General features: G+C 37.7%; 1 protein-coding gene and 1 pseudogene across 7 annotated transcripts in view; both read right to left on the reverse strand.

Moving 5' to 3' along the window:
- CCDC112 (coiled-coil domain containing 112) overlaps nucleotides 1–19,452 on the reverse strand; it is a 218,052-nt gene that overhangs the window by 5,041 nt on the left and 193,559 nt on the right. For all 7 annotated transcript variants that reach the window (XM_061429927.1, XM_061429930.1, XM_061429928.1 and 4 more), the window contains 5 exons: nucleotides 14,577–14,698; nucleotides 10,974–11,095; nucleotides 5,018–5,107; nucleotides 2,728–2,803; nucleotides 1,942–2,332 (listed from right to left, as the gene is read on the reverse strand). In XM_061429927.1, the coding sequence (XP_061285911.1) occupies nucleotides 1,942–2,332; nucleotides 2,728–2,803; nucleotides 5,018–5,107; nucleotides 10,974–11,095; nucleotides 14,577–14,698 (801 nt within the window). The remainder of the gene's footprint in view (nucleotides 1–1,941; nucleotides 2,333–2,727; nucleotides 2,804–5,017; nucleotides 5,108–10,973; nucleotides 11,096–14,576; nucleotides 14,699–19,452) is intronic.
- Nucleotides 5,022–10,966, reverse strand: LOC133255536 (small ribosomal subunit protein eS27-like; annotated as a pseudogene).

Below are 19,452 nucleotides of genomic sequence, written 5' to 3' on the forward strand. Positions count from 1 at the left end.
TATGTTCATTTAGGCAAAACATACGATATATTAAAGGAAGTGGGAGATAAGAACGGTAAATTTTCTACTCAACCTTCTCAGCTCAACAGATTTAAAATGCATTTCTGGACTTGCCTGGCCACCCAGTGGTTAAGACTCTATGCTTTCACCGCAGGGGGCATGGGTCTGGTCCCTGCTCAGGGAACTTATAATATCCTGCATGCCGCAGGGTGCAGCCAAAAAACCCCAAAATACAGAACTGCATTCCTGATGCTATACTCCCAAACTTCCCACTTCTCCTCGAACATGTCCTGCTTCTGTAAATGACATCTCCTCTTTCACACTCTTTCCTATATCACCCTGACACTCAATCAGTCATCAGGGATCAGGAAACACGGTGGCTGGGAACAAGAAGAGAAAGCCAGAATCTAGGTGGTTTACCTTTATTACAAGAAGCATAGTTAAGGAACACTGTCTGTTCCTTTACCCTAGACAGGTGGTTCTGAAACTTGAGTTTGTTAACAGAATAACCTAGAGGCTTTATTTTAACTCAGATTTCGGGGCCCCGCCCTCTGAGTTCAGACTAGGTCTGGGGTTGGACCCTGCTAAATTCTAACAAGTTCCCAGGTGACGCTGACTTTGCTGGTCCTCAGACCACTCTCCTGGCCCCTGGAAAAAAATCTCAAATAATTCTTGTTCGTGAAGTCACTCGGTCGTGTCCGACTCTTTGTGACCCCATGGACTATAGCCTACCAGGTTCCTCCGTCCATGGGATTTTCCAGGCAAGAATACTGGACTGGGTAGCCACTTCCTTCTCCAGGAGATCTTCCCAACCCAGGGATTGAACCCGGGTCTCCCGCATTGTAGGCAGACGCTTTACCGTCTGAGCCACCAGGGAAGTCCAAATAATTCTTATTAGATTGTTATTTTGAGTTTTAAAAAATGACTTATGTTTCAAAATGTTTTCTTAAAGTTTTAAGTGTCAACCTTATGAACATTCAACTTATTTTGGAGAGAAACAATAGCAACAACAAACCACCAGTTATTTCCTCTAATACTTTACATGTAAAATCAAGTATTTCTTTAATGCTCCTTTTTGGGTATGTTGCCAGCTGAATCGTCATACCTTTCTTGTCAAACCAAACTGAATTAAAGTTTATTGCGCTCAAGTCTAAAAAAAAAAAAAACTTAGGACTATCTAAGCCTATGGTTCTTGACCAGGGGCCATTTCTACCCTCCAGAGGACGTCTGGTAATGTCTGGAGATATTTTGATCATCACATTTAAGGTGGTGCTACCAGCATCTACTGGGTGGAGGTCAAGGATGCTGCTAACTGCCCTACAGCGCACAGGACAGCCCTCACAGTGAAGAACTATCCAGTCCAAACAGTCACCAATGCCAGCGAGGAATCCTAATCTAAACCAGAGCCACAATAATATTTTTGTGAAAATGGGACCTTTTAAGGCATTTGCTACAATTAAGAGTTACTCTACTCTGGGGTTGCCAAAACTTTGAGTCTTTTAAAATAAGTAGTGCAACTAAAGTTCCAAAACTATTTAGAAACTTTTGAGTCAAAGAATTTTTTTTTCCTACTGCCCTCTTTATTTTCTGTTGAAAATAATGTGGACTTCACTAGTAAGATGACTTATCAAAAGCCTGGTTAAATCTGAATTTCCCATTTCCAGTGGACATAGGATGTTACCATTGTCAGATGTTTTCTGACTCATTGTATTATTTCTTAGAGTAGATAATGCTGGATGTTGAGTATGTCAACTATAGTTCCACTAAAATGACTTAACTTCTCAATGCCTCAGTTTCACCTGCTATGAGACGGGAGAAAACCGTAAACATATCTCAAAGGCTTGCACTAAAGTTAATAATATATGTTAAAGAGTGTAGCACAGTCCTAGTCCTAGAACACAGACATATACAGTAAATAATAGCTATTACAATTCTTATTACCTCTTTTTTTCTTTCTTCCAGGGCCAGAAATTTTTGATACCATTTCTCATGCTGTTGAACTTCATCCTGCGTTCTTCCGGGAAGGTGCTCCAGAACTTCTCCCATGAACACTGGCTTCCCTTTATGCTTGCTTCTCATCTTCACAAAGTTCTGGTGGTCATAATCATCCCAGCCCCCCTGGCGCCCTCCCGTCTGCTGAAGGAACGTTTCAAACTCTACCACTTCTTCTGGAAGAGCACTTGGTGTGACTTTGTCCACAGGAACTTTGCTCAATGCTGCTCTGAAAGCCTTCTCTGTTTCTGAATTACCCAAAGCCCATGTGTCAATTTTTCTTGATATGGCATTCAACTCATTATTAGTTGTTTTCTCTTCTTTAATAAGCTCTTCATATCTAAAATTTTAAAAATAAAAGTTTGAAAAATAAGATACAAACCAATCCAAATTAGCCCTTTGTTTTCCTTCAAATTTTATTATTCCCAACTCTTGATATCTTCTCCACTTCACATTATTAACATTTATAAATCTAAGTCTTCAAAGAGTTTCCTCAGAGGAAAAAACAATCTTTCAAACTCTTATTTGAGAGTTTATAGACTCCAAATATAAATGAAAATTCACTTAAAACATTAAAAGCAGGCTAAAACCTAAAGCAAAAGAGAAGTATTATACTGCTTTTGTGTAAGACTAATATTAAATTTGTAACAATAAAATAGTTTACATACAACTACCTAAAAAGTTATTGAAAAATAAAGGTAAATAATTTTAAATTAAAATGTGTTTAAAACATACATCAACCTCTGCTCTTCCTTAAAAGTGTTAATTGCATTTTCAATTTCCTCCATCATTTCTCTGAGCTTTTCAACAACTGTAAAAAAAAAAGGAAAAATTATGTCATATTTTATTATGACTAAGAATTAAAAATTAGGAAGAAAATTAGAATGTTCTCTTAATTAAAAAACATTTCTCAGCCTAAAGGATAAGAAAAAAATGTATTTTTAAAAAGTAAATTTTTATGATTGAGATTTTTTTTATCACAGATTTTTTCCTAAGCATACATACCTTAAATATTATTTTTTTTCCAAAAAAAACTTCTATATCACATATGTTTTCTGTGACTTGCACTTTTTCTTTAACAATATGTTGTAATTAACTTTCCATATCAACATACATATGGTACTTCATTCTTTGTATGGCTACATGGCATTTCGTTGTCTAATGCTACCCTAAATCATTAATTCTCCAACTGATGAATCTTTAAAGACATGCAATGCTGTAGTAACTATCTTTGCATGCTCAAATAAGTATTTTTATTTTATTTTTTAATTTTCATTTTATATTAGACTATCATCGATTAACACTGTGGTGCTAGTTTCAGGTGTACAACAAAGTGATTCAGTTACGAATATACACGTATCTATTCTTTTTCAAATTCTTTTCATATTCAGGTTGCTATATAATATCAAGCAGAGTCCCCTGTGCTATACAGTAAGTCCCTGTTGCCTATTTATTTTGCAGTACGTACATGTCAATGCCCAACTCCCAATCTATCCCTCCCCCCTCAAATAAGTATTTTTAGAGGATAACTGATTGCTATAAAAAGTATGCCCACTTTATAGTATGTAAAATACTGTCACATTGTCCTTCAAAGAGGCTCGAGCTATTTACAGCTCCTGGGAGTGCTCCTGCTCATGTAATTCCAGCCATTTCCAAATTTGATTATTTTTCCAAATAATCAAAAATTTATTATCATTGATTTAACTGACATTTTTATAATAATTAATAAGCCTGAGCACTTTTCCATATGTGTTTTGTGTTTCTTTGGCTATAATATGCAACTTACAATCTTTGCCCATTCTCTTCATCTGTTACCTTTGTTGCTCGGATTTGTAGACACTCTACACATTATGGATATTAGCTTTTAAAGTTACATATATATTGCTAATATTACCCTCATTTGTATTTCAACTTTTCTGATAGGTTTGTGGTATTTTTGAATAGTCAATTATGTCCACTTTTTTCTTTATGATTTCTGACTTTTGTCATTCTTATAAATTATATAATCATAAAAATAGTAATCCGTGTTCTTTTCTCATATTTTTAGTGGTTTTGGATATTCACTATTTTTAGTGATTATGCTATAAGCAGTGCATCAGTGCTTTACGTGCAGTCTCACTTCATTCCCACAACTCTGAGTTAGGCTGTATGATTATCTCCATTTCAGAGCTCAGTAAGTGAAAGTTCAAACAGACTGAGTCACTTGCCTAAAACCACGTACCTGACAATTCAAGGATTTGACCCAGCATGTGTCTGATTCTTAAGTCCATACGTCTTGAGCACTTTACTGTACTGCTTTGATCTCTCAGGAATGAATGTTGGTATAAGGAAAGAGGTAAGGACCCTATTTCATCTTTCACAAATGACTAAAATTTGCCCTAATACTACTTAGCCATTCCCTCAGGTATTTGAAATGCCTCTGAAAGGCAATAACTTCAATTAGCAAATGATGGGAACAGTAGGCAAAGAATCAAGAATCTTTTCCTCTTTATCAGCTGAACCTGAATCTTTGTATACCACAGATTCTTCATCTGAAGCTGCTACTGCTGCTAAGTCCCTCAGTCGTGTCTGACTCTGTGCAACCCCAGGAACTCTAGTCCACCAGGCTCCTCTGTCCATGGGATACTCCAGGCAAGAATACTGGAGTGGGTTGCCATACCCTCCCCCAAGGGATCTTCTCGATTCAGCGATCAAACCTGTATCTCTTGTGTCTCCTGTATTGGCAGGCAGGTTCTTTACCACTAGTGCCACCTGGGAAGCCCTATTCATCCTATATATGACATTAATATCTGTTCTACTTCATAATTTATAAGCGTTTGATAGCATTTTAAAGACTAAAAAAAATACATAAACAGCAGATATTACATTTTTCCAATGTTTCCTTATTAATCTCTAACAAAAAGTAAAGTTTACCTCCTCCATTAATGCCAAATAGAAAAATTTATTTTAACAGTATATATTTTTCTAATGAACAATAGAAAAAACTAATACATAAGAAAAAAATAGAAAATGTAAATTTACTTACAATCAGGTGTAGGCTTGGCATCTTTTAACTGATGCTGAAGTTTCTTTACATTGTTGTATATTTTGGCCAATTGTTGCTGGATTTTTGCTCCTGTAAGGAAGAAGGACATCACCAGATGGTCAACACAGAAATCAGATTGATTATATCCTTTGCAGCCAAAGATGGAAAACCTCTATACAGTCAGCAAAAACAAGACCGAGAGCTGACTGCGGCTCAGATCATGAACTCCTTATTGCCAAATTCAGACTTAAATTGAAGAAAGTAGGGAAAACCACTAGACCATTCAGGTATGACCTAAATCAAATCCCTGATGATTATACAGTGGAAGTGAGACATAGATTTAAGGGACTAGATCTGATAGACAGAGTGCCTGAAGAACTATGGATGGAGGTTTGTGACAATATACAGGAGACAGGGATCAAGGCCATTCCCATGGAAAAGAAATGCCAAAATGAAAAATGGCTGTCAGAGGAGGCCTTACAAATAGCTGTGAAAAGAAGAGAAGTGAAAAGCAAAGGAGAAAAGGAAAGATATAAGCACCTGAATTCAGAGTTCTAAAGAATAGCAAGGAGAGATAAAAAAGTCTTCCTCAGAGATCAATGCAAAGAAATAGAGGAAAAGAACAGGATGGGAAAGACTAGAGATTTCTTTAAGAAAATTAGAGATACCAAGGGAATATTTCATGCAAAGATGGGTTCGCTAAAGGACAGAAATGGTATGGACCTAACATAAGCAGAAGATATTAAGAAGAGGTGGCAAGAAAACACAGAAGAACTGTACAAAAAAGATCTTCATGACCAAGATAATCATGATGGTGTGATCACTCACCTAGAGCCACACATCCTGGAATGTGAAGTCAAATGGGCCTTAGGAAGCATCACTATGAACAAAGCTAGTGGAGGTGATGGAATTCCAGTTGAGCTATTTCAAATCCAAGATGATGCTGTGAAAGCGCTGCACTCAATATGCCAGCAAATTTGGAAAACTCAGTAGTGGCCACAGGACTGGAAAAGGTCAGTTTTCACTTCAATCCCAAAGATAGGCAATGCCAAAGAATGCTCAAACTACTGCACAATTGCGCTCATCTCACATGCTAGTAAAGTAATGCTCAAAATTCTCCAAGCCAGGCTTCAGCAATACGTGAACTGTGAACTTCCAGATGTTCAAGCTGGGTTTAGAAAAGGCAGAGGAACCAGAGACCAAATTGCCAACATCTGCTGGATCATGGAAAAAGCAAGAGAGTTCCAGAAAAACATCTATTTCTGCTTTATTGACTATGCTAAAGCCTTTGACTGTGTGGATCACAATAAACTGTGGACAATTCTGAAAGAGATGGGAATACCAGACCACCTGACCTGCCTCTTGAGAAACCTATATGCAGGTCAGGAAGCAACAGTTAGAACTGGACATGGAACAACAGACTGGTTCCAAATAGGAAAGGGAGTACGTCAAGGCTGTATATTCTCACCCTGCTTATTTAACTTATATGCAGAGTACATCATGAGAAACGCTGGGCTGGAGGAAGCACAAGCTGGAATCAAGATTGCCGGGAGAAATATCAATAACCTCAGATATGCAGATGACACCACCCTTATGGCAGAAAGTGAAGAGGAACTAAAAAGCCTCTTGATGAAAGTGAAAGTGGAGAGTGAAAAAGTTGGCTTAAAGCTCAACATTCAGAAAACGAAGATCATGGCATCTGGTCCCATTACTTCATGGCAAATAGATGGGGAAACCGTGGAAACAGTGTCAGACTTTATTTTTCTGGGCTCCAAAATCACTGCAGATGGTGATTTCAGCCATGAAATTAAAAGACGTTTACTCCTTGGAAGGAAAGTTATGACCAACCTAGATAGCATATTCAAAAGCAGAGACATTACTTTGCCAACAAAGGTCCGTCTACTCAAGGCCATGGTTTTTCCAGTGGTCATGTATGAATGTGAGAGTTGGACTGTGAAGAAAGCTGAGCGCTGAAGAATTGATGCTTTTGAACGGATGTGTTGGAGAAGAGTCTTGAGAGTCCCTTGGACTGCAAGGAAATCCAACCAGTCCATCCTAAAGGAGATCAGTCCTGGGTATTCATTGGAAGGACTGATGCTGAAGCTGAAACTCCAATACTTTGGCCACCTCATGTGAAGAGTTGATTCATTGGAAAAGACCCTGATGCTGGGAGGGATATCAGCAGGAGGAGAAGGGGACGACAGAGGATGAGATGGCTGGATGGCATCACTGACTCAATGGACGTGAGTTTGGTAGACTCCAGGAGTTGGTGATGGACAAGGGAGGCCTGGCGTGCTGCGATTCATGGGGTCGCAAAGAGTCGGACATGACTGAGCGACTAAACTGAACTGAACTACTGAAGGAAGGATTACTTTAAAATAAGTCTATGACAAATGTGGTTACCAATTCAGGATTCTTCACACAAGACTGATCACCCTCACCTAGTAAGTTATTGAAAAACAATTAAAGAACAAAAGATGGTTTATGAGTGTTAGTATAGCCCGAACCAACTCTTGCTGTAAACAAAGCATCTAATTTTGTCTAATCTTTTAAGGCACAACAGGTTAAGTCTTATTATAACCTGTGCCAGGGAATTGTCCTTAGAAATATTTTTTTAACTCTGGAGACTGAGTTATTGGACACTCCAAAACATGGATCAGTAGCATAATTTTAATCATGTTTTATTTTTTAACAGTTTTTTCCTTTTTGCTATAATTTGCGGACATAGAGTTGATCTCAATTATTGTTAGAATATTAAAACTGTATTGCCAACATTAATGCTGTGAATACTGACAAACTGCCCAGTGAGAATTAACTTTACCTAACCACACCAACTAAGGCGGGCTGGTGACACCCTCTGGTGTCATAGTCATGGTCTTGAGGAGATGTCTCAGGTGCCATTTACTGGTGTCTATGCTATAGGTTTCCCTGTAGCTCAGATGGTTAAGAGTCTGACTGCAATGCAGGAGACCTGGGTTCAATCCCTGGGTCAGGAAGATCCTCTGGAGAAGGGAATGGCAATCCACTCTAGTATTCTTGCCTGGAAAATCCCATAGACAGAGGAGCCTAGTGGGCTATAGTTTGTGGGGTCGCAGAGACGGACATGTCTGAGAGACTAACGCTGCTACTGCTATACTACAGGTTGTCAAGCGCAGCCAAAGGACCAGTCTAAAGTAAGGTGCTAGGCCCACAATAGAAGCCTGAAGAACAAAGGGTCTCAAAGCCATTTTCAGATGTTCTGTATCATTAGCAGGAAGACTAGATTCTTCTTTAATATTTCCCTTCTGAAGTAGTAACCTTACTGTAATCCCTTAAATTATTAGCATAAAGTCAAATACTCATATTTATATACATATTCATATAGTAATATTTGATCATCATCTTTGGGTAGTTTACTTATCCACCTCCCCCTTATTTTTTTTTGCAACTCTTCCACAAATGAACATGAAACACCAAACGGCTCTGTTCAAAAGTCCTTAAAAACAATTATTTTTTTAAAAAGTTTATCTTTAGGCTGGAAGCCAGTGCTAATATTCAAAACAAACCCAAATATGCATATATGACTTTGGCTTTTTCCATTTTTTATTAAAATTCCAGAGTTCTATAAAAGTAGAAACTTTACCCAATGTATTTTACAGGGTCTAACTCATTTTTAGGAATTTTAAGTCAAGAAACTTCCCTAGTAATCAGGAAAGTGTTTTCTGTTGTTTTACATTTGCAATAGTTTGAACAGCTACAATGATACCACTATAGAGAAAACGATCTTTTACTAATTCATTTGGAACTGACATTCTGCACTATAGGCACAGCATTCAAGTACAACATTACATAAATGCGTGCTAAAATGTGACATAATATTTGAGGTAAAGCATAGCTATTTAATGCTTCTGAACTGAAACATGTGAAAGGGAAATTTCTATATCCTTATATTAATGCAGTGCATTCCTTCTTCTCCAAGATAAGATAAACACAAGGTATGAATAAAGAGAAGCAAAACTGTAGACAAAGGGAAATTAGAAAATAAAAATAAAGTGCCTTAAAAGGGAGAAAATCAAGTGACTTAAAATGCACAGAATGGAGATACTCTACTTAATGGCATGATAGAGAGACAGAAAAATCACCCTTTTTGTCTGTAAAAGAACTGAGGGATATTAAGAAACATTAATATTAAACAAGGGATGCTCAGATTCTTCTATGAATCAAAGAGGAGAACTAGAAATCTGGCATTTATGTTAGGTCTCATCATTCCAACAGAAGAGAGAGAATGATTCCTGCCACCGTCTGACAAAAGATGACTTTTTAAAATAGTGCAATCTTATATTCTAAAAGGAAAAACTTACTAAAAATTTCTTTTAATTAACTATAAAGGTGTCTCATGAGCAGTATAGTCTCTATGTAATAAGTCTCAATATTTTATAAAGCTCAATGATAACCACTGCTGTGCTGTGCTGTGCTAAGTCGATTCAGCTGTGTCTGACTCTTTGCGACCCTATGGACCATAACCTGCCAGGCTCCTCTGTCCATGGGATTCTCCAGGCAAGAATGCTGGAGTGGGTTGTCATACCCTCCTCCAGGGAAATCTTTCTGACCCAGGGATCAAACCCACTTCTCTTACGTCTCCTGTGTTGGCAGGTAGGTGCTTCACCACTAGCACCACCTGGGAAGCCCCTGAAAACCATTACTTTTCCTTTAATCAAAGTTAGGAAGTGTTTTTACTATAAAATAAGGACTTGCAGTTTAAAAAATCTACTCTACAAGGAAACAAGGTATTCTTGTAAAATTCTTTTTTAAGGCCAACATTTAGTACAGTTAGTAATTATTAATATTCATAACAAGCAGTAGAACATATTCACTGTACAATCTCTAACACTTTCTTATATATTAGGTTGACCAAAAGGTTCATTTGGGTTTTTCCATAACATCTTACAGAAAAACCTGAACGAAGCTTTGAGCCTACCCAATACTATTTCATCAGATGCACAGACAGCTCTCCTATGGTAGAAATGGCAGGTTTTATTAATATATCACAGACAAGTAAACTCAGGTTTAAGCAACTATGTGACTTGAGCACTTTAACGGTCATACAGGTTCTGTATCTGTTGATGCTTACTGAGTCTGGGATTCAGTTGATAGGATCCTGGTGATGAGCTAAGATCAGACACCCAGTAATCAGTTTTCCTTTATTTTTCAAATTTATTGCCCATAATCAAAGCTTTATTTAAAAACTGACACCAAAATACGAGACTGTTGTTGCAACCCTTGCAAAAAATTAAACATAATTACATTATCTTGGTAGATTAACTGGAATCACTGAACTGAAAAGGCTTTCTGCGACAGGACACAGATTCAGGAAACTGTGTGGATCATTAGTATTGCTTTCTTCTAAATGAACATCCTTCTGAGTCTGGCCTTTCCTCCTATTGGCTGGCACAACAGTTGAACAACCTACACCAAATACCACTGTGTAAGCCTGGCTGTAAGTAATCTTGTAGCTACCTGGACATTTTACAAACATAAAGTAAGAATTTGGACTTTGAACCAGCTGTTCTTTTTATGTTTTTTCTGTTCCTCTTCCAAGGAAGGCTACAGTACACCTGCAGCTAAAGGCATGCTGATCCTTTTGCAAGCCCAGCCTGTGCAGATCTTTAAGGCACCCTTCCTTTATTAAAATAATGTAGTATCATTAACTCATTTGACAACCAGAAAACAAAACCCTCTTTTTCCTATTAAGACGAAATTTACACAGCAAACAATGCAGTTATAACAATACAGTTATAAATATCCAGACTAAATAGTGACCCCCCCAAATAAATACATATCCTTAAAAGATAAACATTACACCAACTAGAATGTATCTTGATAGAGACTGTAACAGTCACGCACAAGGACAACGCACAGGGCAAAACTATGACTTTATATCTCTCAATGAGTTTTGTTCATCATGAATTCAACTTACTTTCTGTTTTCCTGCTGTTAATCAGTTTATTTTCCAATTCTTCCAGCATACTATGTTCAATTCTGAAGTCACTTTTTTGGTTGTAGAAATGACTGTGTTTGTCTTTTTCTAGATTAATAACCCTTTAGGGAAAGAAACAAATAGTATAAATATGATTTAAGTACATTTTTAATTGTTTAAAATATGGATATACTTACAATCCGTAGTTTGTATTAATTCATCAAAGGATTCAAAATAAAATTACTTGGATCAATAAGGCTATGGAATGAAAACAGTAGTTAGGAAAGTGCTGTGTGTGTGTATACTAGTCGTTCAGTCGTGTCCAACTCTGTAACCCCACGGACTGTAGCCTGCCAGGCTCCCATCTGTTCATGGAATTCTCCAGGCAAGAATACTGGAGTGGGTTGCCATTCCCCTCTCCAGGGAATCTTCCCAAACCAGGGATCAAACCTGGGTCTCTAGCATTGCAGGCAGATTCATCTGAGCCACAAGGGAAGAAAAATGCACTATAGAAATGCAAGTTACTAATGCTAATAAAACTAAAACTTCAAAAAGCAAACATCTGTGAAGGCAGGGATTTAATGTTTTTATGGGATATGGTCTACATTTAAGTCAAAGCTTCTTCATCTCATCCTTGCTCCTTGGCTTTAATCCATCTACCAGTAAGGACTTCTAATGTGAGCTTGAACCCTGGGGTAAAACAAAACAATTTACCATCAAGAAACTTTTTCGGTTGGACAAAGAAATTTATTTTCTCAACATCTATTTTCTTTCTCCCACAAGGTGGAAATTAATATAAATACTTCTCCACTAATCCTGAATTTAATGAGTGGTGGAGTATCTCTGGTCACTGATTTCCTTTCCTCTATTCTGAGGGGCAACTGTATAAGGCAGAGTTTCCCAATCTTTTTCACTTGCCAACCAAGAAGAGAATTTAATATAAAAGGCACACTGAGGTAAATACATGAGAATGCCACAGGCCCTACCTGGCTGCCCCGAGGCTGAGGGAGTCATAACTTCAATCTATGTTGGGAGGAAGGAAGGGGAAGAACAGAGACATCAATAAAGCTTTTAGTCTGCAGGTCAGTCTAACAGGCTGCGGGCAGCTCCTGGAGCCCTGCACTGAGCACCAGCCTGCCTCGACTCTGGCTGGGGTGGGGAAAGGCACCGAAATCAAACAGAAATGCCCATCATGGACACAGGCTATGCTACGACAGTAAGTCATGCTTTGTTACTCCTGGATTCGATATTGACCCATAAAGATATTCAAAATGTAATAATGGAGACAAATTGCCAAACAAAAAGAGATGCTCAACCTCTCTTGTAACATGAGAAAAGACTGAAACTATACCATGGTAACATGGTGTATCTATCAGACTGGTGGGAAAAAAACACACAAGTTTAACATATTCTGATGATAAAACTGTGGGGAAATGGGTCCTCTCATATATTGTTGGTGAAATCATAAATGGCCTATCAAGGATAATTTAGAAATTATTCATTATTCATCATAATCATGAATAATCAGAAATTATTCATTACAATCGCAAATTCATATACCTTTGATCCAGCACTTCTACTTGAAGGAATTTTTCCTAAAGACACACTTATAGATGTGCAAAATGATATGAACCTCCATGGATGCTCAATTAATTGTTTATTTACTATAATTTAACGTTTTCTGTAATCTAATGTCTATCACTAAGGGGCAGATTAAATAAGTGCTGGTACGCGCACACACTGGAATGCAACGCGGTACCGTGTTCTACGTACTGATAAGGAAAGACCTCCAAGATACACTCCTTTTTAACAAAAGTTTTACATGAAAATGTTAAGACATACTAGAGAATGGAAAACTGATTCCCCTCACATCGTTCCACATGATATACCTCATATCACTCTAACTCAACAGTTTTACCTGTCTTTTTCCTCTCTTTCATCTACCTTTTATCTTTCCTCTTCCTTTTTTGCTTAAGTACTCTAAAGGAAATCCACTACATTATGTACTTCCACCCCAACATACTTCAGTGTGCATTTCTAGAGATTATGAGTATCTGATTTGTATAATTATAATACCATTATCATGCCTGAACAAAACCAGTAACTTCTTGGTATCTAGGATACACTCTTAAGTTAAAAATACAAAACAAGATGCACAAGAATGTATATATAGTATACTACCATTTATAAAAAAAAGGGAACTATTTGCATATGCATTTTTATGTCCTTAAAAAAGCATATAAAATACCTGTGAAGGATATACAAGAAACTAAAAATGGTTGTTTGGGGAGAAGGGAAATGGGTGATATGGGTCACAGGTGAAACAAAGACCTTCCACTGTGGATCCTTTGATGTGAATTAATTTTTGAATTATGTGAATATATAACCTATTCTGAAAATAAAAATATTACAAATGGTGTTCTTCCCTTTATATTCAATGAGAATTGTTGGATTCAATTTCAATGGATTTTTCTAATACTCTTTCAATGAGTTTTTCCAAAACCTTATAACAGATGAAGAAAGCCTAATCAGAGTTATAAAACCTATACACAGATAAGGTACCTATCTATACTGGCATAATCTAACTGGCTTGCTATATTTATGTACATTAATCATCTAGCAGATTATCTTATCTAGAAAAAAACATAAACCAAAAATCTTAACCTAGAGTCCAATTCTATCTAAGATAATGCATTTTATAAATTAAAAAAAAAACTGTAGTTTATCAAATTCTGAGTATTAAAAATGAAAGAATTAAACTGATACAGTCAGAATTCAGTCTCACGAGGCTGCACTATGGTATACCTTGTTAAAATTCAAACAGTATACTATTTATTGGTAGAATTTCTAAACAGACAACTGCCACTAATTCTGGTCTAGAGATCATTTCTTACAAAAGCCTCCTTTTCTCTTGGTTCTTCAGCAAATTGATAATGCATAAATTCAGAGCAGTGTATTATAAAGCCTCCAACTATAAGAGAGGGCTAGCTGCTCTGAGCTCCAGTTCTTTTACCTTTACTCATTATATTTATTAAATCATATGGTGCTACTAACAATGGTGAACATTCAGTAAATACCACTAGTTATTTAAAAATACATAAACACTAAAGCTTAAATGCCATCTTCTCAATTTTTCTAGTCATAATGTACAGGGTAGATCTGAAAGAGGTAGAGACCAAGGAAGGGAGACCAATTAAAAGGCCAATTAAAAAACAAAAAACAAAAAAACCTCAAGAGTACAGTAGGACTCTTCATTAAAATTATTCACTCAAAAATATTTACCAAGTGCTTACTTTGCTAAGTCAAAATGTATCCAATCTGTTACTTGACATATGTGATCTAAAGAAATCTTTTATTCTCCTTGATATACACTGATTCAAAATAGTGAAATTAAGATTTAAAGAACTCTACTTAAAATTAACTTTATATTAAATAGTTTACTATCATTTGTATATTTCACACTTCTCATGGGCCCCTTGTTTTACATTTGAAAGATTAGTGACTAGTCTTTGGTAGGGGATTAGAGTGGAGGAGAATTAACTTTATATCGTTTGTAATAAAATGATGAGTAATGTTCCTTTAAGATAATGTTCTTATACTTACTGATTTTTATATTTTTCAGCTGTACGTATGAATTCTGCTTTCTTAGTTCGACTAACTTTCTGCTTCCAGTTTTGAAGGTGAAAAGGACGAATTCCACCTGAAGTACCGAGACAGCCATCATTCTGAAGAGAAAACAAAGATAAATTTATCCTCAAAAATAAAAATGGTGGGAGATGAATGTGGAATTTTTCCAGAGTGTGTGCTGTCCTTAGTTGCTCAGTGGTGTCCGACTCTCTGCGACCCCATGGACTGTAGCCCACCAGGCTCCTCTGTTCACAAGGATTCTCCAGGCAAGAATGCTGCAGTGGGTGCCTTGCCTCCTCCAGGGCATCTTCCCAACCGAGGGATCAAACCCAGGGCTCCTGTATTGCAGGTGGATTCTTTACTGTCTGAGCCACAAGGGAAGCCCTTTTTTCAGAGATAAAACATCAATAATGGAGTTTCTCACGGGATAATTTTGGGGCCAATCTTATTTAATTTTTAAAAATACAGCTCGTGGAAGAAGGAATATGTGTTTTAAAATGCTAAATTAGTGAGAAATGTAAAGTCTTCAGGGAGTTTTATAAAAAAATCTCTAATTCTTTCATTCATTCACTCATTTACCAACATGCATTGAACACTTACGATGTGACAGGTGCTGGCCTAGACACTAGGGAAACAAAGATGGGCCATGATAACATGTGTGCACTGTTGCTAAACCGCTTCAGTTGTGTCCAACTCTGTGACCCTAGGGACCACAGCCTGCCAGGCTCCTCTGTGCATGGGATTCTCCAGGTAAGAATACTGGAGTGGGTTGCCATGCCCCCCTCCAAGGGATCTTCTAGACCCCGAAGATTGAGGAATCGAGCCCACGTTTCTTATGTCTCCTGCATTGGTAGGCGAGTTCTTTACCATTAGTGCCACTGGAAGCCCATGATAATAGGGCCTCTGCCTTAAAATCTAGAGAGGGAAACAGACTTAAGAAGAAAAGAGTAAATAAGTGAGACATTTAAAAAAAAAATCAACACTGTAAGGCCTATTAAGGAAATAAACAGTGCTGAGATGAAGATAATGGGGCCAAGGGATTGTTTTGTTTTTTTTTTCTTTTCAGTTAGAATGGCCACAGAAGTCTATTTGAGGGGATGATGTTTAAGGAAGAACGGAGCCAGCCAGGACAAAAGCTGCAGGGAAAGGTGTGCCAGGCAGAGGGACCAGCATGTCCAAATGCCCTCCAGGAGGAAAAAAGCTTGGCTGGTTCAAGCAGAGCAAAGGCAATTGTGACATAAGATGAGTGAAATGCAGAGCTTTGTAGGAGTTGAGGGTATAGAACCAGGCAAGTGGCATATCACACCAGCATTTTAAGGCACTACAGGAGTCTGAATTTTACTGAAGGGTTTAGAGTAGGAGAATGCCATGATACATTTAATTTTTAAAGAAAATCTTTCTATTTTTTAAAGAACAAATTCAGGGAGGTGGAGGAAGAGAGGAGGCAAGGCTGGAAGCAGGAGAATCAATAGACAGATGATGCAGCAACAAAGACAAGGAATGATGGTATTCAGGTCTACCAGGGTGATGGTGGAGACTAAAAGTAAGAAGCCTAAATGTATCTTGGAGGTATAACCAAGAGGAATTGCTGACAGCCTGAGAGATTAAAAAGAAAATAAAGGAACCAAGCCTTCAAATTTCGAGGAACGAGCAAACAAGAATAAAGTAATGATTTTAGGTTAATACTTCTAAAATTGAGATTTACTTCACATACCATAGAATGTGCACATAAAGTTTACAATTCAGTGTTTTTTTACTATATTCGCAAAGTCGTGCAATCATCAACACTATCTGTTGTTGCTGCTGCTGCTAAGTCACATCAGTCGTGTCTGACTCTGTGTGACCCCATAGACAGCAGCCCACCAGGCTCTTCCGTCCCTGGGATTCTCCAGGCAAGAACACTAGAGTGGGTTGCCATTTCCTTCTCCAATGCGTGAAAGTGAAAAGTGAAAGGGAAGTCGCTCAGTCGTGTCCGACTCTTAGCGACCCCATGGACTGCAGCCTACCAGGCTCCTCCGTCCATGGGATTTTCCAGGCAAGAGTACTGGAGTGGGGTGCCATTGCCTTCTCCGCAACACTATCTAGTGCCCGAATATTTCCATTATACCCAAAAGAAAGCTCGCACTCATTAAGCAGCCAGTTCCCATACCCTTTTCCCGCCCAATTCCTGGTAATCATTAATCTCCATTCTGATTCTATGGATTTGCCTATTCTGGACAATTAGCATAAACAGGATCATACAATGTACAACCTTCTGTGTCTGGCTTCTTTCACTGAGTATAATATTTTAAAGATTCATTCATGTTGTACCATGAATCTGTACTTCATTCCTTTTCATGGTTAAGTAATATTCCACATGACTCCAACATATTTTGTTTACTCATCACCTGACAGACAATTGGGTTACTTTCACTATTTGGTCACCATGAATAATGTTACTAAGAACATTTATATACAAGTTTTAGTATGAATTCAATTTTCTTGGGTATTTCTAGCAGTAGAATTTCTGAATCACAGCTAATTCTTTAATTTTCCATTTGTGTTATTTTTTATTGTTACAGTGGAAGCATTCCCGTAAGTCCTTTATCAGATAAATGACCTGCAAATATTTTCCCCAATTCTGAGTTCTTTTCACTTTCCTGATAATATCCTTTGAAGCACAGAAGTTTTGAACTTTTGAAGAACTATCCAATTGTTTTCCACAGTGGCTGCATCATTATATAATTTTACATTGCCATTAGCAGTGTAAAGGAGTAGTGTAAAAATGTAAAAAATGTAAGGGAGTTCCAGTTTCTTCACATCCTCACCAACATTTGTTATTGTCTGTCTCTTTTACTATAATCATCCTACTGGATGTGAAGTAGTATCTCACAGTGGTTTTGATTAGCCCATAATGACTAATGATGCCGAGCATCCTTTCATGTACTTATTGGCTATTTCTTTGAAGTAATACCTACTTATATCTTTTCCAATTTTAAAAACTGGGGTGTCTTTTTAAGTTTTAAGAGTTTTATATTTTTAGATATGTCCTTATCAAAATATGATTTGCAAATGTTTCTCTCCCATTCAGTAGGTCATCTTTTCATTTTGCTGATATTCCCTTTACTGTGCAGAATCATTTCAGTTTGATGTAGCCTCCTTCATTTTTAGATAATTATTTTGCTGAACACAGAGTTCTTGGTCAACAGTCCTTTTCTTTCAGCATTTCTAACAGCATAACTACGTCTGTTATCCCATGGGGCTTCCCAGCAGGGGCTAGTGGTAAAGAATCCACCTGCCAATGCAGGAGACATAGACATGCATTCGCTTCCTGGGTCCAGAAGATCCCCTGGAAGAGGGCACAGCAACCCACTCCGGTATTCCTGCCTGGAGAATCCCATGGACAAAGGAGCCTGGTAGGCTACAGTCCATAGCACTGCAAAAAGTCGGGCACAACTGAAGCAATTTAGCATGCATACGTATTATCCCATACTTTTGAAGTCCAAGGTTTCTGTTGAGAAATCAGTTGTTAATCTTATTGAGAATGCCTAATATGTTTTGAATTGATTTCTCTGTTGGTGCTTTCAGAATTTTCTTTTTGTCTCTTTTTACAGTTTGATTATGACATGTCTAGGTATGGATCTTGAAGTTCACTAAATTCCAGTAATGTGTAGATCAATACTACAGCCATCATTTCTTCAAAAATTCTTTCCCACTTTTCCCTCTCTCCTTCTGGGACTCTCATTAGCTGTGACATCTGATGGTGTCTCACAGGTCTTTAACACTCTGTTCACTTTTCTTCATTCTTTCCTTCTTTAGATTCCTCATTCTGGATAATCTAAATTGACCTACCTTCTTCTGCCAGCCCAAACGTAGTGCTGAGTCTCTCTAATGAATTTTTCATTTGCATTTTTGTACTTTTTAACTCCAAAATTTCCATTCCATTCTTTTGCTATAACTTCTCTCTTTATCAGTTTGGTTCAGTTCAGTCGCTCAGTCGTGTATGGCTCTTTGCCATCCCATGGACTGCAGCACGCCAGGCTTCCCTGTCCATCACCAACTCCCAGAGTTTACTCAAAATCATGTCAATTGAGTTGGTGATGTCATCTAACCATCTCATCCTCTGTTGTCCCCTTTTCCTCCCACCTTCAATCTTTCCCAGCATCAGAGTCTTTTCAAATGAGTCAGTTCTTTGCATCAGGTAGCCAAAGTATTGGAGTTTCTGCTTCAGCATCAGTCCTTCTAATGAATATTCAGGACTGATTTCCTTTGGGATAGGCTGGTTGGATCCTTGCTGTCCAAGGGACTCTCAACAGTCTTCTCCAACACCACAGTTCAAAAGCATCAATTCTTCGGCGCTCAGCTTTCTTTAAGTCCAACTTTCACATCCATACATGACTACTAGAAAAACAATAGCTTTGACTAGATGAACCTTTGTTGGCAAAGTAATGCCTCTGCTTTTTAATATGCTGTCTAGGTTGGTCATAGCTTTTCTTCCAAGGAGCAAGCGTCTTTTAATTTCATGGCTGCAGTCACCATCTGCAGTGATTTTGGAGCCCTCCAAAAAAAAGTCTTTCACTCTTTCCGCACCTATTTGCCATGAAGTGATGGGACCAGATGCCATAATCTTTGTTTTCTCAATGCTGAGTTTTAAGCCAACTTTTCACTCTCTTCTTTCACTTTCTTCAAGAGGCTCTTTAGTTCTTCTTCACTTTCTGCCGTAACGGTGGTGTCATCTGCGTATCTGAGGTTATTGATATTTCTCCTGGCAATCTTGATTCCAACTTGTGCTTCATCCAGCCCAGCATTTCTCATGATGTATTTTGTATATAAGTTAAATAAGCAGGGTGACTATATACAGCCTTGATGTACT

The sequence above is a fragment of the Bos javanicus genome, chromosome 10 (genome assembly GCF_032452875.1).
Source record: "Bos javanicus breed banteng chromosome 10, ARS-OSU_banteng_1.0, whole genome shotgun sequence".
NCBI classification, from domain to species: domain Eukaryota; kingdom Metazoa; phylum Chordata; class Mammalia; order Artiodactyla; family Bovidae; genus Bos; species Bos javanicus.